Here is a 27995-nt window from a genome sequence, read left to right on the forward strand (position 1 = left end):
CAGCTGCAATCAGGACGAAGCTCCAATATTTCAGCAGAACCGAGAACAATATTTACTAAAAGCCAGTATCAGCAGAGGGGTACATTGGTCTAATGCAGAAGAGAACCACAACAAACTTGTTCCAAAGTCAACAGGGCTGCTCAGTCCCCAGTGTGCAGGAAGTGAGCTCTGACAGAAAGAATAACACAAAAGTAAGCGTCCACTTTCTGGCAGCTACGGGCTCGGTGGGAAGAGCTGCTTCACGGGGCCATGATGGGCCCTTGCAATAAAACAAAGATAAGAGTGGGGCCACACTGACCTCCTCTATCCCTCAGTGCGGCTTTTGTTTCCTCCTGACCTCTCTCACATGCCTGCCATCCTCCTCTAGCTGGTGATAAGCTGGACAATGAAGGCTGATAGCCTGCAATAAGAGACAAGGATAAAGGCTCCCCATGCCACCACAACAGAGACTGAGTGATTGATTACCCAGGCGTAAGGATGTTAGGGTTGCTGACATGTATCTACATTACTGAAAATGGTCAGATGTGTGCTTTTAAAAGAGAGAGGGTCCCTGAAGAAGATAATTCCAAGGGATGAAAGCTGGACCTAAAGTATGAAGGTGTTAGCAGACTTGTACCTGCTGTGACTGTGTCTCTGTCCTTTAAACTCTGCTCTTCAACGCTTGCTCTCAGCTGGATTTCAAAACGCCTGGAGAAGCCTTCCTTGGGTTTCCAAAGCGACTGTAGCATCAGGGGCTTCTCGTTGTCTCCCACCACCCGAAAACACTCCCTCTTCCACTGGTTATCTCCACCCATCTGTCCAATCACGTCGCAGAGCACATAGTCATTGGGGTCCTCTTTTTCCAGACAGTACCTGAACAATAGCAGAAGAAATTCAGTCAGGAAGATAATTGGGGGGCAATGGAAGGTAAATGCTGTTTTAGGTCAGGATAACTATTATACTTAATTTCCAAGTTTTCATTTTTTTTACTGAAATAGTTCAACAACTACTGGATAAAACACCATGAAAATATGTACAGACATTTAAACATGTGATTTGAGATGATCCAGTACACATCTGTTCAGGTTAAAGAGTTTTTCCAAAAATGTTAAAGCACCTTCTGAAATCTAAAATACACCAGTTCAATATTGAAAGCCTTTACCTCTCCAAGGCTTCTTTCACCAGTTCCTTTGCGTTGGACTGAGTGGTGGCCAGCACGCTCTTGTAGTTGGTCCCCTGACAGATATCGCTGCCGAAGATCTTCAGGATGCCAGGGACAGACATTTGGCTGGACAGCTCGGCCGGGTCGTCTGCAGCCTGGAGATCCCCGGCCAGGCTCCTACTGCCCTGTGCCTGGCCCCGGCGTCCACTGTCCCGCAGGTTGGGGCTGTGGTTGAAAACAGTGGAAAGCCTGTTGTTGTGGCGGCGGATTTTGCTCTTGGCTGGCTGCCGAACACCCACGCTCTCTGAGGACCGCACAGTGGTGTCCGAGTTGTTGGACCTGAGAGGGTACAGAGCAGAGGATAATGGATACTGTTAGGTGACAAACTTTAAATGTACACAATGAAATAATAAGCAACCCTGCACATGCATCATGTGCTGCTTCTGTGCATCCAGAAGTATTTGACTGTAGACAAATTTAAGGCCGCAATTAACGATTATTTTGATTATTGATTATTATCTTGATTAATAAATCAGTCGTTTGACCTGTAAAACGTCACAGCAGTGAAAAATGCTTGTGAATGTCAATGAAAAACTTTGTAGAGCTCAAAGAAACATCATCAAATGCTTTAATCAGGCAGCAGTTCATAACCCAAACATAACCAGTCTACTATATTGTCAGACAGGGAAAAGAGGCCAATTCTCCCATGTCATCTCCCTGAAACCAACAAAATGTTAGTGTTCTTGCTAGAAAAATGATGAGTTAGTCTCTATCTTTGGGTTTTGGACTGTTGATCAGACAAAACAAGACATCTGAAGAAGACATCACCTTGGGCTGTGGGAAATTAAAACACCCATTTTTCAGTATGTAAACTAGGGCTGCTACTAATGATTTTTGTCATGGATTTATCTGTAGCTTTCTTTGCTCATTAATCAATTAATCATTTTGTCAGAAAATCATGAAAAGGGGTTGGCATAATGTACCACAGCTCAAGATGATGCATTCAAAATTCAGTTTATTGTCATATGTGACAAACAGCATCAAATCCCTACATTGAAATGCTGAAACTAAAATATGTTCAGTTCTGAAAAATGAAAAAAGTAGTTGCAGATTCATTTTTTGTCAACTATCCACTTCATTAATAGACTCCTGGCACTTCTCTATTTCAATCAATAGGCTACATCATGTTTTGTAAGATCATCGCATATTTTTAATGTAAAATCTAATATCAGCAATCGTACTTCACCACTGATTACAGCTTCACTATATTGTATTTTATATATTGTATTTTACGTTGTTGCTTATAAATACTAAATGGAAGGGTTAAAATAAGGACTTACTGGACAGATCCATTGCTGGGTTTCCTCCCCAGTTTGGCCAGTCGCCTCTTCGGAGAGCGGATCAGTAAACCCACAGGGAAATTCAGGGCTTGTTTATTTACGTGGCTGCTTCTCTCCTCAGAAATCATAATTGTTTTTAATTTCACATAAACACAACCAAACTATTAAAACGGCTGAGATTAGCAGAAAATAGCATTCTTTGCCGCTAGCTAGCTTTTAGTTGGATGATGAAAACTTTTCGGGACAACAGTAGTCCACCTCCACTTCCAGAAAAAAAACTTCAAAAATCACAAAAAGGTGTTTAATTACTCCAACGGTGTCTTCATATCCATTAAAATAATAGGTTTGAAAGTTATTTAAAATGTTTTGAGAGCTCGAGATGAACTAACGTTACATTCCCACACAAGTAAACGCCAGTCGGTCGGTTTAAACTCCCAAATGAGTTTCAGAGATAAAATCCAAACTGAAATGCATGTCCAGTAGAAAAGGAAGAAATGGAGACTTGTTCATACGCCGTAAGTCCGTCCCTGACTGCAAAATAAGTGGAAAAAACAGCCCGGTCCATCATTTAAAAAAAAAGTGAAATCCGTTATCTCTGTCGGGGAGCGGGCAGCGGACTGAATGAAAGAGAACCTGTCCTGCTCTCGAGCTACTACGGCTGACGTCATGCAGCTACACGCGCTTGGTCAGAGAAGAGGCGGGACAACACACACCAACACGCACACACCAACACACACACACACACACACACACACACACACACACACACACACACACACACACACACACACACACAAAAATAGAGGATCCAGGGCCGAGCCAAGACTTTCTGGGGCCCATGTAGCAACAACCTACCTCCTTAAAAATTTAAAATTAAATTTAAAGGGCAAGCAGTGAATGCAATGATGTTTTTTTCCATATTCTCATTTGGCGCATTGAGTGTGATAAGAACTACCCAGAAGCCATCTTTTGGAAAAAATTTATTTGACATGTAGGATTTTTTTAGTTTGGCCCATGTTTCATCCACTAATGTGGAGGAGGTGAGGTTTATGGCTTTTACTGCAGCCAGCAGTCAGGGACTAAGATGTTTTGGTTTCACTTTTAGGGAGCTGTGATTTTATCCACCTTTACATACAGTCATTGTACATAACACAGAAACACAGAACTCTTCAGATAATGTAACAAACCTAAATAGTTTTATTTTGTGGCTACCAGTCTTAATTATTGTTTCCATTCTTTATCAAATTAGGGCCATGCACAAAAATATTAATCTCAAATGAGAAGAGATAATTAGATCATTTCCATCTGTAGTTCCTGAGCAGGTAAACACAAAGCAATCACCAGACACTAAAACCATTCATTTACATGCACATGTTAACATATAAATATCAGCATATTCATCTAGTACAACTATAAAAACTATATTACATTCACCAATCAAACTTCTGAAAACAGAATGAGATTTTCAAAATTTAAGAGGTTGTATCTGGACATGAGGTTATACTGATTGTAATTTAATGATTTCCTATCAAAAACCTTTAGCAGCGTGTTTAAAAAGGATTTTTTTTTTTTTAAGATGTGATTTTTGGATGCTTCTATGCCTTTTCTCTTTTAGATGTCTTTCAAAAATCAAAATGTAATAGTACCGAAATATTTAATCATATTTGATTATTTGTCCATTAATATTAACCTGTGGATACATGATTTGTGTTTGTTTATTAGCAGAAATCATGATCTTTCAGTTGTTTTGGCCTTGGTTGTTGTTATTATGGAGAAGACACTAGTCAGAATGAATCAGAGTGGTGGGGAATTCAAATCACTTTGTCAGTGCAGCTGTTAACTAAATGTGGTGCCATAGCCACCAAATTGTATCAAAAGTGATTCAAAATTTAAAAGTGAATTGAATTAAGTGTATGATTTTAAGATCATGTTTTCAGTTTCCTCAAGAGCATAATGGCTGTGAGCAGCTCATGTGACAGCATTTTAAGATAGGTGATTGGATCTTTCTTGCAGAAATGCACCTTGGGAGTCATAGATAGCTTCTCCCTACAACTTGATGTAGACAAACTTGTACCTTTGACTTTTATCAAAGACCCATTTGTTTTCTAAAGCAGTCTCTTCCAGTGGTTTCAGAAGTCCTAACCATAGCCACAGCCACTGCTTATAATTTGGTTATGTTGTCTTGTTCATGCAGCATTACAACAGCATGTCAATTCTGCTTTAAATTCCCCATTTAGCCAAAACATTTAGGGTTAAAACACCTGAGGCTGCATATCACAATGTCATCTCCCGTCATCTTGGCCTTTACTGGAGAATAAGTGAGAAGGCTTATAGTTCAGCTCTTGTGATTACAAAAATTCATATAATAAATCCTGATGATTACTGGATGCACATAGCCCAAAATAAAACAGAAGAGAAAAACAAAACAAGGAAAAAATCATGAATGGATGAATGTAGAACAGAAGATGTAAGCGCGGATCTGAGTTATTTCCTCATTTTTAGAAAAGATAAAGTTATTATAATTATTTGTCTACTGGTAAGAGGAAGGAGAAAAGGTCATGCAGAATGTCAATGCAATTGCAGCAGAAACATGAAGCTATGATGTTATTTGTACACAAAAAAAAATTCTCTTAAACAGCTTCAACTGACTGCTTTTAGTGTATTAAATATGTGTTTTGGGTTCATTTACATATATACAATTACAACAGACAAAAAATCTTGTATCATATTATGAAAGCATTTTGGCCTACCACTGCTTTAAGTTACAGTTGTCAGTTAGTAGGATGTCACAAAAACATAAACAGTTTCTATGAAATTTGGTGGAAAGTATTACCATGGCTAAAGCAAGGAAAGTTAGGGGTTTATTTTAAAGAATTTCTTAACATGAGATAGAGACATTTTGGAACATTTTCTCATGGACCAAAAAAAGGAAGCACTTAAGCGTGTAAATTAATAAAAAAAAGGTATTCTTTGAACTTTCATCACTGTATATTTTGATACAGACCAAGACGCAGATTGAAATATCTGAACATTTTTTATTGCTAAACTAATGAATGTGCTTTCAAATTTTATTTTTTATAAAATAGATAATAAGCCCTGAGGCTTCAGTCCCTCAACTGAGGTTAATTTGTGCATGTGTGCATCAAACGCTCCATCTAGTGGCAGTAACCTTGAATTACCATATATAAGAAACATGACATTAAAGGTAACATCGTTGAGTGTACGATGCACACTAGCACTTGTATAGCAACACATATGAAATGCTAGTAGTTTTACTGACAGCTATGTACTGAAATACAATACTATGCTAATGTTTATGAAAACAGATTAAAAATGTGACCTATTGAAGCATCAACTGACAGAAGTGTGATGTTGAAAAGTACTCAAGAAGACAGTGGACTTTATATGTATTTTTTCTAATATGTCAAAGGGATAGACAAGCGACCTGTCCAGAGTGTACCCCACCTCTCGTCCAATGTCACCTGGGATTGGCTCCAGGTGAGCTCCTGGGATTGGCTCCAGGTGACATTGCTACAAATGCTACATAAACATTAGTGCATCAGTATTAAAGGATCTGAGTCCACAGCTGCTTGTTTAGCAGTACCACAATAATACATATAAAAGCAACAGGAAATTCTATATCTTGTAATGCCATATCAGCACTCACACCTAAATGAATAAGTTAATACATTAAGTGTTAGCCACCACCAACACTTGCAGTATCTCTGCAGTATTACTACTCTCTATCACATACACATGCACAGACACAGACACACACATACGGTTATGTAGTCTTTTGTGGTATTGAGCAAGAGGCTTAGAGGCGGATGTGTGTGAGCTCCACCTGCAGCTGCTCTGCACAATGAGTGGTTTGGAGATGGCAAGATTCAGGTCAGACACACATCGTGACACTATTCAGCAAACGGCCTGTTTCTGCTGTTTGACTGTGACTCCCTGGGTTCAGCGCAGTATCCATTCAGTGTAGTTATTATCTGTGCTGTTTTTTTCTCTCACATGACTTTTTGGGAATGAATGGATCTTTCTGAAAGAAGAAAACTAACTTAGGTTTGTTTTGGCTATTGGTTTTAATGTCATAAAACAACCAACACATGACAGACTGCAAATATTCATCACAATCAAACAGAAAATACAGATTCAATCAAACATGAATATGCAAAAAGAAACAACGTAAATCATTCACAGAAAAGATCACTTTTTTTCTATAGTGGCTCCTGTCGTGGTCTTCCTTTCCTGTATAATTTACTGCATGTTTTCATGTTTTATAAATTACATTGTCATTGTATTAATACCCTTAGCAAGACCATCTTTGAAATTAAATACAATCAGGAACATAACTGTAACAACAACCATAAGATAAATGTTAGGGAATGGAACTTACAATACTTACCTTTGAAATATGAGAATAAATATATAAAACATGCCTATTTTCATCTTTAACGCAATTTCATTGATATCTTTACCTTTGAATTGCTGAATGAAAACTATGCTGACAACAGCACAAAAATCCATCACAAATTTTTCATCGGGACGTAAAAGCATTTATGTGTGTTTATAGGATGAACATAACATGAGTCCAGATACTTTAATACTTCAAGTGCTTTTGAATTCATTATTGGCTACACTGTATTCTTCAAATTCCTTGATTCATTTCTGAAATTAATTCTGAGAAAAGCCAAATTTCTACATGCAATTCAGTAATTTGTTCTAGCTCAGACCAAAAAAACACAATTTGCATATTCATAAGTAAAACATGCCAGTTTTCCCAGGATGCTATAAAGTGCTACAGTATTAACAAAATACATCAAACATTGATTCACATGCTGCATTTACATGTTGATTATTGCCGAGTGGAGCAATATTGATTGACACTAAATAACATTTCCATGAAGCAATCAAGCACTCAAGGTAATTTGATATCCTGTCACGCACAATAGCGCTCCATCAAGATAATGTTCATTGACTGGTGGCAAAATGTCAACGCTGCCATGTGTTATGATAACACAGCAAACTTCCTGAGATGAATAGCTAATCACAATACAGCTATTTGATTAAACATGCAATGAACACTATTAACACTTTGTGTTTAGCAAATACCAGAATGATGTTGTGTTTATTAAACCACATTTCCATATTTTGACCAGCAGCCATGATGATGTTGAGATAAGCAACACTATATATTTGAAAAGTCAGTCAAAACTGAAGGAATAGTAAAAAAGTGCAGACTTTTGATCAGAAAACAATAGAAAAGGGGAAATGGGGATTTTTTTTTTTTTTTGGCCTTTTTTCCTACATACAGCGGGTTACCTTTACTTCTCTGACCCTGCTGGTATCTTGACCAAATGATGCAAAAGTTCAACAACCCCAATAATCACTGGATTACCTCATTTAGTGTTTTGATCCAATTGGTCATGGGTCCAAAATCTCCCATGAGAGTTCAGCTGGGTTGAGATCTGGTGACTGTGAAGGCCATATCTGCTTAATTGCATGCAGTGCCTGTGTGGATGCATCTGCATTTGTCATGTTTCTCCACTCATTTAGTCAGGTTTTTCCTTTGATCTATGTCCTGTCTGTATTGCTAACCCCCACCAATTATCTCTGCTATGCCTAATGCTAACCTAAGACCTTACTCCAACCACAGGTGGGGACACTACAGCTAATACCACTTTAATAAGAGTGAAACACTCGAGGACTCAGCAAGTGTTATATCGACTTTGCCATAGCATCCATTCTTCCTGGTAATGTCCAATCCTGTGTCAGTACACGTATGAAAATGGGTACAACAGCAACAATTGGCTAATGGCCATGCCTACACTTTTATTTGATTGGTTGTAGAAATACAAAAATGTATCTTATTACCTAGCAACTGCCATGTGCATCCACAGGATTGAGGCAGGTGCTATCTAGCGTTGGTAAAAAAAAAAACAAAAAAACATTGAAATTTAAAAAATTTATTTAAAAAAAAAAATAGTCTTGAGTGTCAAGGTTTTTCACCCATCACAGTTGCCAACCCTAAATCTAATACCTACAAAAACCAAAAGTGAGTCAAATAATTTCACAAAACATACAAACAACCTAGACTACCCAAAAATTACATGTTATGCCATTAACATTTGACTAAATATGCAAAGTGCAAGTTTCGCTATAGGTGTTAGCATAATCAGATCCTGTGCAGTGGACTGAATAGTTCTTTTCATACAGATGGTAGAGTCGTAATTACGGTAATTACAGTAACGGAAGTATTTTTAAATGATTTCAAACACTTCTGCAAGCTGAGGACTAACGAGAGGCACAAACTCTCATTAGCCTCTCTCGCTAACAGGGCTGTTTCCCTTTCCAAGAGTTTTTTTGCTCACCTAAGCTGGTTGTAGCTTTATATTGAACAAATAATATAAGAGTGGTATCAATATTGTCATAACCTAACAATAAAGTGAACAAATGTCGAAATACTCAGAAACGTATAATAAATTGTTGCAACTTGTTGCTTAGTTTTATTTTGAAAATACGGACGGAAGTGACATTTCATACTGTGTGTAGTTGACACTTTGAAGAAATGCGGTTCTATTCAGGCATCAACATCAGAGCAGAGACTCGGGGCGCGCACATCTTCCGTCTTCATGTGCCTTCATCAAGTTAACAGAGCAGCAAAACCAGTATTCACCTAAAATCGGGACTCTTATTTGTTTGTGCTAACAGTTTTGGACTCATAAATATGCTGCTGTGTTCACACCAAGGAGGGAGAAGAGGTCAGCCTTAGATTAAACTTCACACAAGCTCAGCTCCGCTCCAGAGAAGAGGAAAGGTAAGCTGAAGACCGCTTTAATATCAGGAAACTTTAGAGAAATCACGCACCAAACTTCGCTTCAAAAATGAATTATTCTAGTGACCACTGAGCTCTCTTCCTCTTTCTCTTTCTATCTATTTCTCACTTCTCTCTTGTTCATGCTCATGTTACAGATTTACAGTAATTTATTACAATATATGACATTTTTAAAAACTGAATTAATTTCTGATAAAAAAGCCTCTTCTGCCAGTAACACAACTAACATGTTAATTTGAATTTTTGAGTGAACTATAACTGGTTGATTAGGGCTGCACTTCAGTCAGGCTGAAATACAGGAAAGACAGGTCAAATTTTGATTTCTGAAGCATTTTTTTGTTGTTTCTATGTATATTTACTGGATCTTTTCTGCTTACTTGTTTATTCATCCGTTGCATGTTTTTACTCCCTTACTTTGGGGAAGTGGTTTTAAAAGCTGTTGTTAGTGTAAAAGAGATAAGGTTAACAGAGGTCATAACTGCAAAAAAACATTTTACAACTTCATAAGTTCAGAGTATATATGCATGTACTGTCATTTTAGCGTGTATCAGTTACGATCCCTCTACATGTCTGTCACCAGAGAGGTCAGACATCAGGGTAAGAGGTCAATGGCCTGATTGATCTCTGATGCCAGAGCTGAATGACCTCATGTCAAGACATCCTCCGCTGCAAACATGTTACACGCCCTTCTGCACCCTGTGGTCAAGTTTCAGCTGCTTGACGAGAGCGCTGAGGGATGAGTCGACTGTCATATATCACAATAAGACATTAAATTCTGACATTTCAAGTTTTCAGTTACTTATCTGTTAATTGACTAATCGATAAATTGACTAATCATTGCAGCTCCAGTCACAATAGTAGCTCCATGTGGTGTTTAATACTGAACCTGACCCAGTGCTGGAAAGTAAATAAGTACATTTATTCAAGTACTATCCTGGACTTACTCTTTTTACAATTCTCTTACTTTCTACTTCTACTCCACTAGAGTTCAGAGAGAAATATTCAACTTCTTCTGCACTGCATTTATTTGTAGTATGGTTCCTTCTTGTTAAATATTAAACCTTTTTATCTTGTGATACATTACAAATAAAGAGCAGTGGCTGAAGGGGTGCTGAGATCTGTAAAAGTACCAATACCACAGTGTACAAACAAATGTCCCACATTCAAAATTCTTAAGTAAAGTAAGTATTACTAGCAAAATGTATTTAAAGTGTTCATTATGCAGAATAACGCCTTCCAGAGTGTAAAATTATGTAACCCACAAATTCCAGAAATATTAGATTTTATATTCTGTTCTACACGCACAAACTAAAAAATTAAGATAAAAAAAGTTATTTTTTTTTTAAGGGAAAAACACATTATTCTGTTAGCACGTATCGTTCTTCACTAGAACATGGTGACCTCAAAGCATACTGTTGCACAGCTCCAGCATTAGCAGCTCCAATGATTCACATGACTGAAAACAGCTGTGTGGATATGCAGGGCCTTTAATCTTTAACAATGCATTTTATTTTATAAGTTTATCATATGTTTTGTATGTAAAATCAAAGTAAATAGTAACTATGACTGTTAAATAAATGCAGTGCAGTAAAAATTACAATCTTTCCTCCTGGAATATAGTGCATAAAATGGAAATACTTAAGTGAGGTCCCTCAAAATGGTACAGTAAGGGTTGTGAGAGATGAGCCACAAAGTCACAACAGTAGCTCCATGTGGACTTCATCTGATCCAGTGATGAAGTACATTTAATCAAGTACTGCACTTAATTTGAAGTACTTGTACTTTACATGTATTTCCATTTTATACCACTGTATACGTTCACCTCTCTACATTTCAGAAGCAAATATTGTAGTTTTTACTCCACTACATTTATCTGGCAGTTGTAGTTACTACTAGTACTTTTCTGGTTAAATTTGATATTAGTAAACATGCTGTATGATAAATGTGTAAAGTACTAGAGTACAAGATTAAACAGCTGAAACATTTAGTTGATAAAGCGAAAAATAACAAGTAACCAGCTTTTCAAATGTGCTAATCGATGTCCAGTAAATACAGTATGTGTAATAAGTCATTTGAAGACGTCACCTTGGGCCCTGAGAATCTGCGATTAGCATCTTTTTTAGTCCTTTTTGGGATTCCATAAACTAAATGAAAACATAATCTGCAAATGAATCAATGAAAAAAATCAATATTTCTAGCTACAGAAAAAATTGTGTCCAATTGTGGCCCCTCGTGATGTTTCAGATTTCTGTTAGTTGTTGGGAGGTCCATCAGAGAGACATTTCTCCTCTAAACTTCTCACATAGTTTCATAAAATTATCCGTTATTTATCAATTAAAACAAGATATGTTTGTGTGAAATATGGAGATTAGATAAAGTATCAGAACTATTTTTTCCTTTTTCTCTCCCAGTAATCATCTCATGACCCCTGAGATTTATCTTGTGACCCTTTGGAGGGGCGTGACCACTAGGTTGGGAACCACTGCCCTAAAGTAACTGTTTTTAAAGTAGTTCAAACAAGCTCCACATCAAGCAGCTACAACAGTAAAATGCACAGTGATGCACATTTAGCAGATGATACTTGTATTAATAGGAGCTTTAATGCAGGACTGTACTTGTATTGGAGTATTTTACATTGCTGTATTGGCACTATTTTCTGTATTTACATAAATAATCTGAGTATTTCTTCCACCACTGCTCTGATCCTCCAGCAGTTTGTTCAGGAAAAATGAGTCAGTGTGATTCCTGAAATGTAAATGTTTTGAGGAGGAATTTGTCCATTCAGCAGTGATGACTATGTTTGCTTTGCCTACTCTTTGCCTAACCTGACCAGCTGTCTGCTCTACCTGTTACACCTGTGAAAACTACCTGTACTAGTCATGTACTTTGTGACTAAGTACTGGACTAATGTGATTTCAAGATTATATTCACATTTTAAGATGCTTTATACGTATACTCCACTACATTTCAGGGGGATTATACATGAAAAACATGTGATAATCATATTAAAATATGAAAGTATTTCTATATTGCAGTATTGCTACTTTTACTTAAGTAAAGGATCTAAACACTTCCTCGACTTCTGGTAAAAACTAACAAGTTTCAAAGGAGGGGAAGTGTTCCAGAAAAAGGAATCAAATAAACATTTTGAGCTGCTTCAGTTCTGCATGGTAGTTTGCACAAAGTCAGTTTATGATGCAGGTGCAAAATGAGAAACCCCCTGTAGTTAAGACAGACCAGATGCAGCCCTGCAAGCAACACTTCTTACAACTGAAACTATTAATTGCAGTTGGTTGTTATCACCATTTCTAAAATACTGCACGGTGATATGAACTTCCTCCATATCTTCAAAATTGATTAAATATAGTTAAAAACACAGTGAACACAGTTCTTACATCCTTCTGATGATCAATTAATGGTTAAACATGTTATTTATGAGCAAAAATGCTAAAAAAAAAAAAAAAAAAAAATCACTAGTTCCAGCTACTCAAATGTGAATATTTACTACTTTGTTTTTTTTTAAATTGTTGATCAGACAAAGGAGACATTTGACTGTTTTCAGATTTGTCAGGTAAATCAATAATGAAAATACTTTGTTAGTAGCAGTCCCTTTTTCTACAGTACAATGACAGTATGTAACATGTCCTAACTCTCTGTGAAGTACAATACCACTTTAAATATGAATCAAACACAGTAAGGCTGAGGCCTTTATGTTGGCTACAAGCTCAGGAAAACCACTCGTGTCGTGCTGCTGAAGTGCTGACCAGCTTGCTGTCAGTGCTCTTGTGGTTATGCCCTACATTGTCACAAAGGCCATTAAGTGCTACTTCAATTGCAAATATGCCAACTTAAATGAAGCCGTTTAAGCCATTTGGCATTAGGTTTTAAGTGATTTTTAAAAGAATGTCTTCGTACATTGCAACAAGAAAACCTGCATATTATTTCAGAGTTACAGGCATTATTAAACGTCATAGGATACGATTCAGGATTTTTTTTAAAAAAAGGTTAAAGGTTCCATATTTTCACTTCCCCGGTGTTTTATTTGGATAATTGATATTCATAAGAAGATATGTTTATATTTTTTAAGCACCAAAAACCATATAGGTTTACATCTTCTCTCTCATGCTTCCCTGTGGAACTCTAGCATGAACAGGGCATTTTGTGTCATTCTCTTAGCCTCTCTTCTGATTGGTTGACTACAGGCCAACCATAGGTACCAGACTCTAGCCTACTACTGTAACTTGGTAAAACGCATTGGTAAACGCAAATGGCGACGGTCAGTCAATGCTGAAATGAACCTAACAGATGGTTTTGGTCTACTTTAGATGGTCAAATTCAGACTAAAGTGCTGCAACATTTCATTAAAAATAAACTTAAGCCACTAGTCTTTAATGTTATTATTCTTGGGATGCCTCTGCAGTGACATATTGGCTTCCTGACATCCAACGATTGTGCAGCGTTGTAGCTTGCTTGATGGTGGGTCTGGAAGGGCCTTGCTGGGGGACATGGTTGAGGGCAGTGTCTATAGTTGTGACATCACAAAGTTACAGCAGTCCTGACGGCTTGTTTTAAGGAACATTCTCTGAATACAGGTTTTATGCATTTCTCTGTGGATTGAGCACTTTGAAATGCTTTAAAATCAAAAAAGACAATTTTTGTACTAAAATTGTCCTTGATTTCCACTTCATTTATTTCCTCACTTAAAACCATAGTCAGCAGTTGAGACTGGAATGAGAATGAGGGGGTTTCTTACGGCTGTAAAACTGCACAGACAAAATAAGTATCTTAATTTTTAGTCCTTAAAACCCCATTCAATTTTTTGTTTCAAGATAGGGTGAAATGTGTGTTGAATAAGTGACAGAGGAGGGTAAAAAAATATTTTGGTCCTACACGTTAATTTGTGTCTTCAATGCCAGAGTTTGTTAACTATGAACTTTGTAGTAATTGTTACATAATTTATAGACCAAAAGTGACTCATAGATATTGCAGTAACCTTAGTCTACTCTGCTCTTTAATGATTAAATGGTTTAACTCAGCTTTGCTACTCACCTTTTTTGTCTGATCTACCCTTTACTCTTCATGGTCCTGATTTGTAACTTAGTTATTTTTATACAATTGAACTGTAAGAGTCGGTTTGTCAAAGCTTTCATTTGCAATGAGTAGCCTACCACTTAAAGTGGCAGAACTTGGATGATTCAAAAATTTATCCACTAGGCTACTTGAGCTTTTTCAGTTAAGCTAACTATTCAAGTCTTTACCTGCAAATTCAACGTTTATCCAACACTTACGGTTTCAACTGTTTATTTTAACTTTTAGCCACCTGTTTATCCTTAGTTAACTATGTCAAACATTTATCCTTTACTTTTAGCTGTGATGAAACTGCTTATCCATTACTTTTAGCTAACTAATTCTGTTTATCCGTAACTTTTAGCTAACTATTTAGCCATTACTTTTAGATAACTGTTGAAATTGTTTATCCTAACCTTTAGCTTACTATTCCAACTGTTAATCCATTACTTTTAGCTAACTGTTGAAACTGTTAAATCATTAGCTATTTTTATTATCATTGGCTGTTAGCTAACTAATTTTTTTTAACAAACCATTACAAATGTTTGTCCATTATTTTCAAATAATCATTTGAACTATTTATTTACTTTACGTTTTTACCTAACTTGATTTTTTCTTCTTCTTGTAATTTATGTTTTTCTAAATTAGCTGCACTCTGCAAAATGAGCTACTGTACAAATACCCTTGGTTGGAAATCACAGGTTTAGTTTATGTTGATTAATGACTTACTTTAAAAGGATTAAACATACTACAGAGAATTTGAGGTATGTTTGTCTTAGATAATCAACGCATTACAGGAATCTATATGTTTTTTTATTAAGCTGTGCGCATAGATAAAAAGATGATGAATCTTTATATTAAGGGATGTTTGTTTGCCCCATGGGGGAAAGGGATTGTGCTGGGTATTTTACATATCTTGGTATAGGCTACCTGTGTTCAAAGATGAAAGTTGTAATTTTGCAGCTGCAATAGTGAAGCGAAGGTATTCATTTTTTTCAAGATAAGTCACCACATCCTTCACTCCGTAACCACAGACTGAAGGTTTTATTCACATCTGTGGGAAAATAACTAAAAGTAACACCCAATATATAGTAACTGCTATCATTTGGATCCTGACTGTAGTTATAATTTGACATTTGATCCGTGCTTTAGAGGTTTAACTCACTAATGACATGTTGACCTCTGTATTCCTGTCCTGTTTATGCATCGCTCTGTAAACAGTAACAGACGGGGAAGTGGCTTATGTGTCTCTTCCTAATTTAATAATAGATAACAAATGATTTTTCCAGTTCCTTTACTCCCACATGTCATGTCCACGTCCTTCATTCATGTGAAGGGCTTCCAACTCGATAGCTGAGTCACATGAGACCATATACAGTATTGTATAATTACCAGGAACTGAAGTATTAATGGTTGAGGGTAGTAACATATATTATTGGTGTTTCTGTGTCATGTTTATATGCTGTTATATCTTCTTCCCTTTCATTGTGTCCCCAAAAACCAAACAGAAGTCAGACAATTTAAAACTATTAGAAATGTTAAAAATCAATCAATTAAGGAATACATTTAGTCATGTGTAGATGTACTTTGTTAACTATCATTCAGATTTAAATGAGTCAATGAGCTGCTTGGTGTCTATATTTTATTGTTTTAAAGTAAAGTACTTTCTCACTTTTGCCATATTTATTCATGCCGTAATCTCATGTCTCTATATTTTGCTTTTGATGCCGGTGTCTCTGTGTTTTATAGTCTTTAATGCTGCAACGAATTATTATAGTATTTTCATCATTGATTAATCTGCTGATTATTTTCTTGATTAATCATTGCTTGGTCTATAAAATGTCAGAAAATTGTGATAAACGTTCATTTCAAACTTCTAGAACCCAAGGTGACTTTTTCAAATGTCTTTTTTTGTGTAGAGCTGCAACAGTCAGTCGATTTACTGATAAGCCAATCAAACAAAAATGAATTGGGAGCTATTTTGAAAATCAATTTATCAGTTTTTAATGCAAAAATGTTAAATAATTGCTGGTTCCTACTTCTCATAAATGAGAATTTGCTGCTTGCCTTCATCAAATATGATAATAAATGAAATATGTTTCATGTTTGAATTCTTGGTCAAACAAACCAAGCCGTTTTGGGTCCGGGAAGTTGTGATGGGTGTTTTTTTTAATGATTCATCTGTTAATTGAGAAAATAATGGCAGATCTTTACGTAATAATGGAAATAAGCATAAGCATGTTCAGTTTACTATCACATACGGACTAAGAAAATCAGAAAATATTCACATTTGCTTAAAAAATTACTTAAATGACAGAATTAACATCATCACTAATCATCAACTCTTAAAAGTCTGCCAGTTGCATTTAAAACACTGAGCTGGATTAATCTGCATGAAAGATTCTGTATTCTATAAATTAAATTTTAATTTCTTAAATTGTTGCATTTGGGAGATCAATTCCTGTTTTATTAAGAGCGCAGCAAAAACACCTTTTACACCATGTTATCATGTCAGTCATAAAAAGTACCCTCTGAACAGTTTTGACATCATCTTGTGACTTCCTAAAGATAAGCTGAACTGGTAAATATCATTCTAAAAACTGTGCCGTTATCTCATCAGCATGTTTACACCCCAGAGAGGGAAGTGTCTCTGCTCCAACAGATGAGAATTTTTTTTTCTAACAGGCACTTTGAAGCACTATGCTGCTGAAGCTGTTTAGAACGGAAATCGTAACTTACTTGTGCTGAATTAATAATATTCCTATATTTTTCTTTCTCCCCGCATAGAAACACTTGCCTTTTCTTCATTCTTTAAACCTGTCTGACACTTCAGCCGCTGCCGATGGAAGCCAGAGGAAAGTATGATTTTACTGCAACTGCAGACGATGAACTCACCTTCAGAAAGGGCGATATACTTAAGGTCAGTGTATGTCATGAAATTACAATTTTCTCACTGTGGCCTCAAGAATATTTCATTACCATTGTGTAACATCCTGTCGCTTTCTTTTCCTGATCAGATTTTAAGCTCACAAGATGATTGGTATAAGGCAGAGATGAACGGGCAAGAAGGATTCGTACCACAAAACTACCTTGAAATGCAGACTCCAAGGTAAGAGACGGTCGTACTAATTACCAAACAGTGGACCTGGATGTGGAATTGTTACCTTTTTGGGGATGATTGTTGAATGCAGTTGAATCCACACTTGGATGTGACAAAATGTACATCACTGAAATCTGACATCCTCGTCATTGTAACTGTGCAAACCATTTTATACAACCTAATATCACAGCGACAACAGTTGCAACAAGAATGTAAAGAAAACACAACTATTTTCACTAGGTTCAGTCTCACTAAGACTAATTCTGACTTGACAATAAAAAGAGACCAGGATCAGGAAGATTTATGTCAAAAAAGTTGTACTTTTACCATGGGAATCTGCTGTAGGTGCGTTTGAAGTTTATATCAGATAAGCATGAGAGTCATGTTTGTGCTTCCAGATGGTTTCAGGAGAACGCCAGTCGCAACGCTGCAGAGGAGCTCCTGAGGAGCAAAGATGTTGGAGACTTTGTGATTCGAGGGTCCCAGAGCTCCCCGGGAGACTTCTCCATCTCTGTCAGGTATTAAAAAGTCTTTGAATGTTTGCCTTGTTCATCATCTTAGTCCATCGTGTTTGCACTAACATGTCCGCTTGAAGTCAGAAACAGCTCAAACTGACAGACGTGACTTCAGACGGATTTGCCGTTGTTGCAGGGAAATTTTTGTAACGGAATTCAAAGAATTGAATATCTGAATTGCATCTTATTTAGCGTAGTATTTCTCATTTAGTTTTTGGTTTGGTGGTTTCAGTGTGTTTGAAATTTTACAAAAGATCTTTTTTTTTACGTCAAGAAGCCTTATTTAACCAGAAAAAGTACACCAATATTTCCCCTCTACACACATCAATGTACATGTAAAAAGTAACCTCTGACTCATCATCTCGCTGTTCTTAAGCTTCCCTTACGCTGCTGCAAAACTCTGCAAAACTTCACATATTTACAACCAGGAGGCAGCTGCAGCAGCGCTGGTAGAGTAAATAAGGCGGGAAGAGAGTGGCAGTATTTTTAGTTTATGGCAGTCTTCCAACAGGTGAAGTTTATCTGAAAGTGTCTGCAGTCATTCAGACCACTAGGGAAAAAAGTTTGCGCTGTACAGTTCACTGGGCCAAACACCTTTTCTTTTAGTCTATTCTTTGTTCTTAGTTGTTGTCGGTCAATCAAAGGCGTTTTTTTCTCAGAGGACAGTTTGACAGGTCACAGTAGGAAAATCACGTGTGTAAATATTCCCATTTGCCAAATGTTAAGTATGAGGATGCAAATCCTTTGGGGTTGTGTGGCAGCCAGAGGCACAGGAGACACTGCGCTGACAGAGGAAAGAATGGATTCCACTCATTTCTGAATGTAAATGTCCTGCAGTCAGCCAGGAAAGAGAAAGTGAAAAAGAGGCTTGTTTTTAGAAAAGGACAATGATTTAAAGCAGACTTCAGAATCCACCATGAACCGCTTCAAGAAACACAAGCTGAAGCTTTTGGAGCGGCCCTCACAGCCCCCTGTCCTGAACATCTCTGAAAATCTGTGTGTAGATCTCAAGACAACCTAAAATATCTCAGAACTTGACGTGATCTGCAGGAAGAGGGTGAAAATTCATCAGTCAGGAACAGAGAGACTCTTATCTGGCTACAACAAGTGTTGGCGAGCCGTCATCTCGGCCAAAGGGAGGTTACTAAGTTCTGGAGTCTGTTCAGGTGTCTTTATATAAATACTTGGGTGTCCACATAGACAAACTTCTTTGCTGGAAACACACATTAATAACTTGTAGAGAACACTGCGGCAGAGACTTTATTTTCTACCTACATTCAGACCAAAAGTGGTGACAGTGAAAGAATTCGGGCGCTGCAGAAGTTTGTGGGCGCTGAACGTACAATATGGTGACTGAGGCTTTGTGGAGTGAGCAGCCAGATCATGCTAATGTTCCACTGGGCAATCCTAGAGAGCATCATTAGATATGGAATTACGGCATGGTTTGACAATCTAACAGTGCTAATGAAAAGCAGGCTTGCCAGTATGCACATGTGAGGGGGTAATGTGGAAGAAAGGATACGAGAACATTCAGAGCCTGTACGAGCAGACAGTCATGAAACAAGCAAAAAAAAAAAATCATTGCAGACTCTCAGCATCCCGTCTTCTCTGAATATGAATCTCTGCCATTGAGAGGAAGCCTCAGGGGCCGAAGTGTGAATCAGACCTCTTGTAGCATGTAGCGGTTGGATTGTTGCATGTAGGATTCTTAGAGTTTATTTTTAAACCATTGTGTTGTCAATGTCAAATGTAGTCTAATGTCTCTTTCATGTTTCAGTGGTGTTTTTATGCTTTATGTGCCCAAGACAATTATTCCTGGGACAATGGCGTTTACTTTACTTTACTTATGCCACAGCTTATGCTTACTCTTTTTTTAATTTTTAATTTCATAACATAAAAAGTAACATTTGACATGTACATTCGTACATTAACATTTGAAAACAGGCCACTTTTGGTCTGTTTACTGTTTGTTTGTCTGTTCACAGCTTAGTCATGTTGTTTTGCATTTTCAAAGCAGAGGCTGCGACTAACGATTACTTTTCATCACTTTATCGATTAATCTGCTGATTATTTTTTTCAATGAGCGGATGAATCGTTCTGTCTGCAGAATGCCAGAAAATAATGAAAAACCTCTGATGTAATATCTCACAGTCCAAAGGTGACGTCTTCAAGCATCTCTTTTTGTCTGACCAGCATCCAAAGATATTCACTTTACTATCATGTGGCAAAAAAGACTGAAATTATTATTTGATCAAAATCAAAATAGTTGCTTAATTTTCTGTCCACTAATCGATTAATTGACTACTGTGCTGTTTTTAATTACAATTATGAGTTTATTTAACTTCTTTCTTAGAGTGTTTTGAGAGTATTCTTGTATTTCCCTTTTATGCCGCTTTATACATCTTATCTGCTACATTTACAAATATTGGACTTTACTCTTCATTTATCTGAGATTTAGTGTTTACTTTGTAGATTTACATAGAAAACATATTATCAGTTAAATAAAACACAATACAATGCTCTGGAATACACCCAACAGTATATGAAATACTGTAGTTATAATTTGCTCCACTATGTCCAGCTACATTAAAACACTGCTAACATGTTAATGATTCTACTACTGGTGGAGGCCATTTTATATGTTATTGGAGAGTTTATAAATACAAGACAGAAAAGGAACATTATTATCAACTGTGTGTATTATAACCAAACATCACAGTAAATCCGCATCCATTAAAGGCCCTGGCAGGTGCTGAGGACCTCAGTTATCACTACCAGGATGGCAGTTATTGCTGTCTAGTAAACCGGTGTTGCAGTTTTCTGCATTGACCAGCAGAGGACAATCCAGTTGAGGAAACAGTCTGGGAATTCAGGAATGAAGGAAACAGGGAGTCACTAGTTGTTCAGTTAAAAGGTGGTGGAACAGGTGGGGGCCTTCAGGTACCTGTGCACTGAAATAGACAAAACCCAGCCCTTTTCTGAGCACAGTGACTCTGTGACCAAGAAGATTGAGGAAACTCATGAGTGTGAATTTGAGGAAGGACATTTTAGCACGCGTGTCACTTAATGAGTCAGTCCTCGTTCACAGTCAAATCAAAACTTTCTTGGATCATCAGCCATGCAAATAAAATACCAGGAAGCACCCAGTTATCATGATCAGATCTCTACAGGCAGGCAGTTACCCAAATGATAAACAAGCTATGAAGGAGCAAGTACTCTAACACTTGCACATATTTACACTCTTAAGTTAAAGTGCAAAGTGGTAGATCTGGTGTGGATGGATATGCTTAGAGCCTGTCACATCACTCTCAATCATTGCTCTGAAACAGCTGAGCCAATCACTGAGAGAAACCTTTCTGTCGTTGAACTGTTTTACATTACACAGAGTGTTTCTGTTTTTTAGCCTACCTTCTATAAATGGTAATAAAGTAGAAACAGCAGGATTGTCCATAGACTTTAGGCAGCAATATTAAGCTACATAAATCAAACAGCTGCTGCTTCTTGTAGAAGTAACAGCAGAGTAAAGCAGTAGAAAAAGCAGAGATAGTAGTAATTGTTGATGCTGTACAGTGCTGCACACAGCTGTCTGAACATCACCATCCGTAATCTTCTCTAAATCCAGCTTCTCTGCCAGTTCTCAGTCACAGTTGAAGGATCCACCGTCTGTATTTTAGCATGCACCATGCACCTGCAGGTCACACAACATGGCAGGTATGTTTGATTTAGGACATTTGCTGTGGTTGCCGGGCAGGTACATCCAATCAGCAGCTTCTTCTCTGCTGCAGCTGCTGATTTCCTCAAAGTAATACATGAGACAGACATAAACGTCATATTTCCATTAATTTCTCTACATCGTTTTTCACTGTTCTTGGTTTCACTGGCTCCTTCAATTACACCGTGTTGTGGGTTTAATGTCTATAGCTGCCTAATCTGTGCCGGAAACCTAAATTGCTCTACACGTGTGAAACCACGGCTGTTGGTTTGGAGTAGGGTTGGGCTTAGCATTGACCTGCTCATACATGCGCTACAAATATCAGGAACTAGAGAATTTACGCCACCAGCTGTTTTACTCAATAAACCAACTCCTAGTATTTGCATGGAAGGAAACATGCATTCATTTACATTAGATTCATAATGGATAAACAGTTTAAACAGTTAGCTAACACTTGAAACAGTTACCTAACACTTGAAACAGTTAGCTAACAGTTTAAACAGCTAGCTAACTGTTTGAACATTTAGCTAAAAGTACTGGATAAACAGTTCAAATAGTTAAAATTAATGGTTAAGTAGTGTTCACCATTTTGCTTTTACATCAACTTTTCCACCTCATAAAAACTTTTTTGCAACATTTCAAGATTTCTTTGAATTTCCAGTGTTTCCTCTCGTTTTTTATGCACAAAAAATGTGCATAACACAGGTAGTAAGCCCATCTAATAACATTTTTCTGATTCTGATTCTTCATCTTTTCTCTTTAGACATGAGAGTGACGTTCAGCACTTCAAAGTGCTGAAGGACAACAAAGGCCAGTACTTCCTGTGGTCTGAGAAGTTCACTTCCCTAAACAAGCTGGTGGAGTTCTACAAGACCACCTCCATCTCTAAGACCAGAGAGATCTACCTCAACGATGGCAGCATGCCCAACAGGAGTCCCTCTGTGGCCCAGTCGGTACGAGGTTATACTACTATACTATTATAGAAAACAAAGAAAAACAGAAAATATTCAAAATTATGAAGCTGGAACCAGTGGGTTTTTTATATTTGTGCTTAGAAAACTCTAATTTAACATTTTGATCATAATAGGGGGACCATTTTACATGTAGATCTACTTAAATAATTAAAATGGTTAAATATTGCTAAAAGGATTCAGTAGCAGGGCATGTGTATACATGCCTAAATAGCCAACACCAGAATATTTACAGGTGAATTTAGAGGTATTAAAATAAATGGGAGACCAAAGTCAAAACTCATTCAAAATGTATAAATGTTGTTCTTTTAGATCTAAATTATTTTTATTGTGTTGAAGCAGATAATGTCAAACACAGCGTAAAACCTTTTTAGGCGTAAGGAGTGTATTTCATATTTTAGAAAATATACCATTATCTGCATGTCACAATCACCCATCATGTCTGTCATTTATGTTTTTTGTGTCCATGTTTCACTTTTATGCACAACCCATTTGTTTGTGGTGTTTATATGGTTTTATTTTATTTGTTTTATCTTATTTTTTTGTCAATTTATGTCCATTTCTTGTGTTTGATTTAATTTCTAATTTAGTTGGTTATTTATGTGAATGTTTTGTATTTGTTCCAGTTACTTTACTGCCTCAGTTTGTACACATCATGAAAAACGTTTGATTCGTGAGCATATAAATAGAAATGACAGTTCTTGTGTCAATTATTCTACTGTAGTTCCTGATGCACCTATTTTGATTCTTCAGTGCGATGTTATCTACTTCCTGTATGTTTCCGTCCCATAGTTGAAGAGGGGAAGTTTGCCTGAACAACATCAATCAGCTGCAGCGATTGCTGCTACACCACGCAGAGCTTCAGACCAGCCTCACAGCCAGCTGGTACACTCTCTTTATATAACAAACAACACCGCTTTGCAACATTCGTCAGTCTGATGTTCCCCCTCTGCCCTGTCTGATCAACTAAGGACCGTCATAGAAGCCACGTCCCATGTTCCTAACGCTAACTCTCGGAGTGGCAGAAACGAGATGTTTCAACCATTTAGTGATTACTTTTAACTATTTAAGCTGTTTATCCATTACTTTTAACTGTTTCAACTGTTTATCAATAACTAGCCAACTATTTAAAGGACCTATGTCAGTTTTTGCTATTGCTACATAGGCAACGTTAGCATTAACAGCTGTTTACTTACCAGTCTAGAAGGAATGTTGAGAGTTCAGCATCACACTTCATTCCTTTATTCGCCAAGAGCTGTCTCGATCGTTGGATGTTGACTCTTGTTTTGCCCCATTTCCACCACTTCTTTTCTTCTACATGCTAACTAGCTAGCCTCGGCCAGGCTGGTCTGTCTCGTCACTTTCCGATAGTAAGTCACTGTAGCATTCCAGTTTGTTCTGAAGAAGTAGCAATTAACTTAGCTTACAATTTCAGCCATTTTTAGCTAACTATTTAATAACTATTACTTTTAGCTGACAATTTAACCATGACTTTTAGCCAACTATTTCAACCGTTAATTCATTACTTTTAACTATTTCAAGTGTTCATCAATCACTTTTAGCTAACTATTGAAAACGTTTCTTTTTTTGTTTATCCATTACACCATAACTTCTCCGCTCACTTGCTAACTAGTTTTCACACACTCTCAATCACAATACGTGGCGTTCAGGTGTTCCAACTCACTGTGGATTTCAAAATATCTGTTAAAAATAATAATAAACTACTGGCAACTGCAGAAGCAACACCATCACTGCTGTGTACCATTATATTGATTATATAATTTTTGGCTATCAGTTTTAGTTTACACTCAGCTATAAGTGCAAGCATAAACATAAAGTGGAGTGTTTTTCTTCTTTTTCCAGGCTAAGAGAGTGGGTCTGGAGGAGCGTGCTCACACCATCGGCCACACAGGAAGAAACAGCCCCGTGAGTTCTGCATATCCTCCCCGTCGCACATCTGAAACCATGCTTCTGCCTCAGGTCAGCCTGCTGTCCTTTCCCCTCTGCTGAGGAAAAACAGTCTGTTCTGGGATTTTGGTTGAAGTAGTCCAAAGCAGGGCTGCAAATGATACATTTTCTGTCAGTTGACTTGTTTTATCATTAAGCAGTGGTCCAGATTTTTGGATAATTTCGGGGCATTTTAGGTCCTCAAATCCATTTATTCATGCCTTATTCTTCTTCTTTGTTTTCTTGTAATTACTTTCAAAAGGGCATAAATAGAATAATATAAAAATAGAATAGAGACTAAAGATAGAACTATACACAATGTGCTAATATACACTGTACAATGATAGTGAAATACTATACTATACTATATATGTTTAATATCATAAAAGGTTACAGTCTGTATAAGCAAATAAGCAAAATGAGAGCATGTTTTAATATTTCAAAAGCACAAATTAAAAATTAGAGGGAAAAATTTAAATAAATGAACAACTCAAATGAGTAACTTTGGATAGCGATTTGTAATTTGAGGACATTTTTATCTGCTAAAATGTTTTTACTATTATAAATGAAGGTAAACAATGTCAGCTATTGATCAGCGTTCGGTTTTCCCCCACAGAGGCCGTCTGCAGTGCAAGTGAAGGCGCTTTACGACTTCACTGCAGAGGAAGATGATGAACTCGGTTTCTGCGCTGGAGATGTCATCGAAGTGCTGGATCGCTCGGACGCATCATGGTGGAAAGGGAGGCTGCGGGGGAAAACCGGGCTGTTTCCTGCAAACTACACAATACAGCTGTGAGAAAACACCCAGGCGACGCACTTACTATGCCGGCACACATTCACAGACTCGCTCTGCAGGTGCAGCAGCCCCGAATGTGTCTTTTTGAACATAAACACTGAGCAGTCAGTGACTCATCTAATCTCTGCATCGCATGTTGGCACTTCATCAACATGCCAGGGCCCAAATGACTGCAAGTGATTTAGCGTTTTCATATATATGCTGCCACTCAGTGCGGTGCTCATTCAGGTTTTATTGGACATGCTATGCCTCAGTTATTCACAAAGGATCAAAGGCACATCCTAAAACCTTTCATATGTTTAACTGGCACACAGGAACTGCTGCAGATCTCACTGAGGAATGTTTTATCATCTCTATTAGGGCATGTCTGTCAGCAGGGATTCAATTCCAATATCAAAATGCTCTTTGGCCAGTCTGCTCATGAATCCACTGTTTCTGCTCATGCTGTAAGTGTAGTCATATTTTATACCACAAAAAAAGTTTTGTATAAAAAAATCAGTACATTTCCCAAAGAATTTAAATGCTTCACATAGACATGTAACTTCCTCACTGATATGGAAATAAAATGATTTTTTTACCGCTGATTTTATGTTTAAATTTAATGCTAACTCTGACGAAGTCTTTCTGAGGATTTTAATATGGACTTCCTGCTTTTATCTTCCTTCATGATATTTTTGTTTCCTACAAGCCACTGTGCATTCTTTTATTCTGGCATTTCTCTGGAAGACTGAAATTTATTTATAGACTCACAGGTTGTCTAGTTGCAGGATGGCAGCTATAAAGTAAAAGCAGAAGTAAGGAGAGGTGGCCTTCAAAGTAAAAGTTGCACTAATCTGGAGCCTACTCCAGATTAAAGGGGTTGGATTCACTAAAGGATGTACCTTTAGTTGAACTGCTGCAGCCTCACAGAAACCAGAATTAATTTGTCACTGACTTTTGCAAGATAATTACCCAAAAACTGAATAAAATCTCTGCACTGTTAAATATGTCACAGGTGTTGTTGGACGAAAGCACAACTCAAATTAAACAGAAAAAATGCCTGCAAGCTGTCTCACTTACTGCTGTCATATTTATTTACAACTGTTGTGTACAACATCACAAACACATAATTTACAAAAGAATTAGCTGGTGTTTAGGTCTTAGACAGCTTGATACTTATCATCAGGAAAATATTTGTTATATTTGAGTAAAATTATGTAGCAGTTAAGTGAAAAATTGTTCATACACAGATGTCAGTGTACATCAGTTTCCTAGAAGCAAAGTCCTTCCCATTTATATACATGAGGGAGGCAGAATATTAGAAACACCTCTGAATTTGAAGCAGTCCAGTACGAATGTCTCGTTTAAGACAGTGTCAACAAAAACTGAATCATCATTCATGTAGATTTAATGCGTAATAGCTGTATTGAATTGCATTAGACTAAACAGTTGTACTCATAAATTGGTCACTGAGTGTACACACTGTACATAGTTGATGTTAGATAAATTCTACCTATGTATTGTTTCAGGGACTTCCTGTGTTTGTGGTGCTCACCAGTAAGGTTTATTGTCCTTTATGGTAATTTCCTGTAAACCACAGTAGTTGTTTGTGCTGTGCTATATTTCTATGGTACCTTGATATTTATTAATACGGGATTTCTGCAGGTACTATTGGTGCAGTCAGATCTGCCCGGTGAAGCTCACGTGGTGAGGCTATATGCAGGAAGGGACAGGAAATAGTGTGGGTTTGGGTTGTAAACAGCCGTCCAGGAAGCTGCAAATCAAACAGCCTTTTATCAAACATTTTACAGTCACTAACCACGGTCACTGTCCTCATACTCACTACATACAAACAGCATCTTTCTTATCTGCTGCTGTTAGATGTCAATAAAACCTGTCTAACACATGATATATTTGCATCTGACTGATGGTAAAGGGACTGTAATTATTATATTGTGCTTTTATAGGACACATTACAGCTTGGAAGTCAAGGAGCTGACATTCAAAGTGCTGCGGTTATGCTGAGCCACAGCCACGATCTTAATATAATGTGCTTATAGGATGTTTTTAAATATTTCATGTTGGGTAAATGTTCACGTTACCACACCAGTTTTAGTCATTAACTACTGACTGGTTATACTGCTTTCAATGATGAATTGGTGAGTTCTACTCCACTTTCATCAAGCAGGTTAATTTTTAAACTCTCACCTCTGTTCAGTCAGTTTACTACTGTGTGCAGCTGAACACACATAGCAGCTGGACAGTCTGCGGACAAAATCAGGTTTACATGATGTCCTCTAAATCCAGTTTACATGTAAACTGATTATTCTGAGCAAGAATGTGAACAATGTGCAGCACATACAGGTGCTGCAGAGAAAGCAGCGCACAAGTTCCCACAACAAAGTTTGCATGCTCTCCAAATTTTTTTTTATTGTTTTATTGATGTTTTGATGAAGACTTTTGCATTGAAATTTTATTTAAAGTCAGATACCTTTGCAAAGGTCTTCATCAAAACCTTTGAGGTCAAAACATTGCGTCAATAAAAACTTTTTTGGTGCTTGGAAATTTCCTCTCTGTTTCTCTGACATT

General features: G+C 37.2%; 2 protein-coding genes across 3 annotated transcripts in view; one reads left to right on the forward strand and one right to left on the reverse strand.

Annotated features, from left to right (window-relative positions):
* The window catches only part of LOC111217666 (ras-associating and dilute domain-containing protein-like), a 29310-nt gene extending 26231 nt beyond the window's left edge, over positions 1 to 3079 (reverse strand). Inside the window, exons 1-3 of the mRNA XM_022739633.1 lie at positions 2482 to 3079; positions 1142 to 1480; positions 617 to 852 (exon numbers count right to left, since the gene is read on the reverse strand). Coding sequence (XP_022595354.1) covers positions 617 to 852; positions 1142 to 1480; positions 2482 to 2609 — 703 coding nt within the window. The 5' untranslated portion in view covers positions 2610 to 3079. The remainder of the gene's footprint in view (positions 1 to 616; positions 853 to 1141; positions 1481 to 2481) is intronic.
* A 5965-nt stretch (positions 3080 to 9044) lies between these two features.
* grap2 (GRB2-related adaptor protein 2) lies at positions 9045 to 26491 on the forward strand. Of its 2 annotated transcripts, none has more exons than XM_022739669.1 (8): positions 9045 to 9301; positions 17174 to 17306; positions 17404 to 17495; positions 17885 to 18004; positions 22477 to 22666; positions 23477 to 23569; positions 24548 to 24664; positions 25248 to 26491. In XM_022739669.1, exons 2-8 carry the CDS (start codon positions 17229 to 17231, stop codon positions 25425 to 25427), a joined length of 870 nt encoding a protein of 289 aa, XP_022595390.1. In that variant the 5' UTR covers positions 9045 to 9301; positions 17174 to 17228; the 3' UTR covers positions 25428 to 26491. The 2 variants fall into 2 exon arrangements, with proteins under 2 accessions (XP_022595390.1, XP_022595391.1); XM_022739670.1 differs by having other exon boundaries at positions 24548 to 24610.
* Positions 26492 to 27995: the final 1504 nt, after the last annotated feature.

Source organism: Seriola dumerili, unplaced genomic scaffold (genome assembly GCF_002260705.1).
Source record: "Seriola dumerili isolate Sdu_G_001 unplaced genomic scaffold, Sdu_1.0 BDQW01000044.1, whole genome shotgun sequence".
Taxonomy (NCBI): Eukaryota; Metazoa; Chordata; class Actinopteri; order Carangiformes; family Carangidae; genus Seriola; species Seriola dumerili.

What these genes read in the sequence shown, in the direction of transcription:
- grap2 (XM_022739669.1), top strand. Translation starts at nt 17,229, where the DNA reads ATGGAAGCCAGAGGAAAGTATGATTTTACTGCAACTGCAGACGATGAA. An exon ending in GAAAGGGCGATATACTTAAG is followed by an intron (nt 17,307 to 17,403) that starts GTCAGTGTATGT and finishes TTTCCTGATCAG; the next exon opens with ATTTTAAGCTCACAAGATGA. An exon ending in CTTGAAATGCAGACTCCAAG is followed by an intron (nt 17,496 to 17,884) that starts GTAAGAGACGGT and finishes TTGTGCTTCCAG; the next exon opens with ATGGTTTCAGGAGAACGCCA.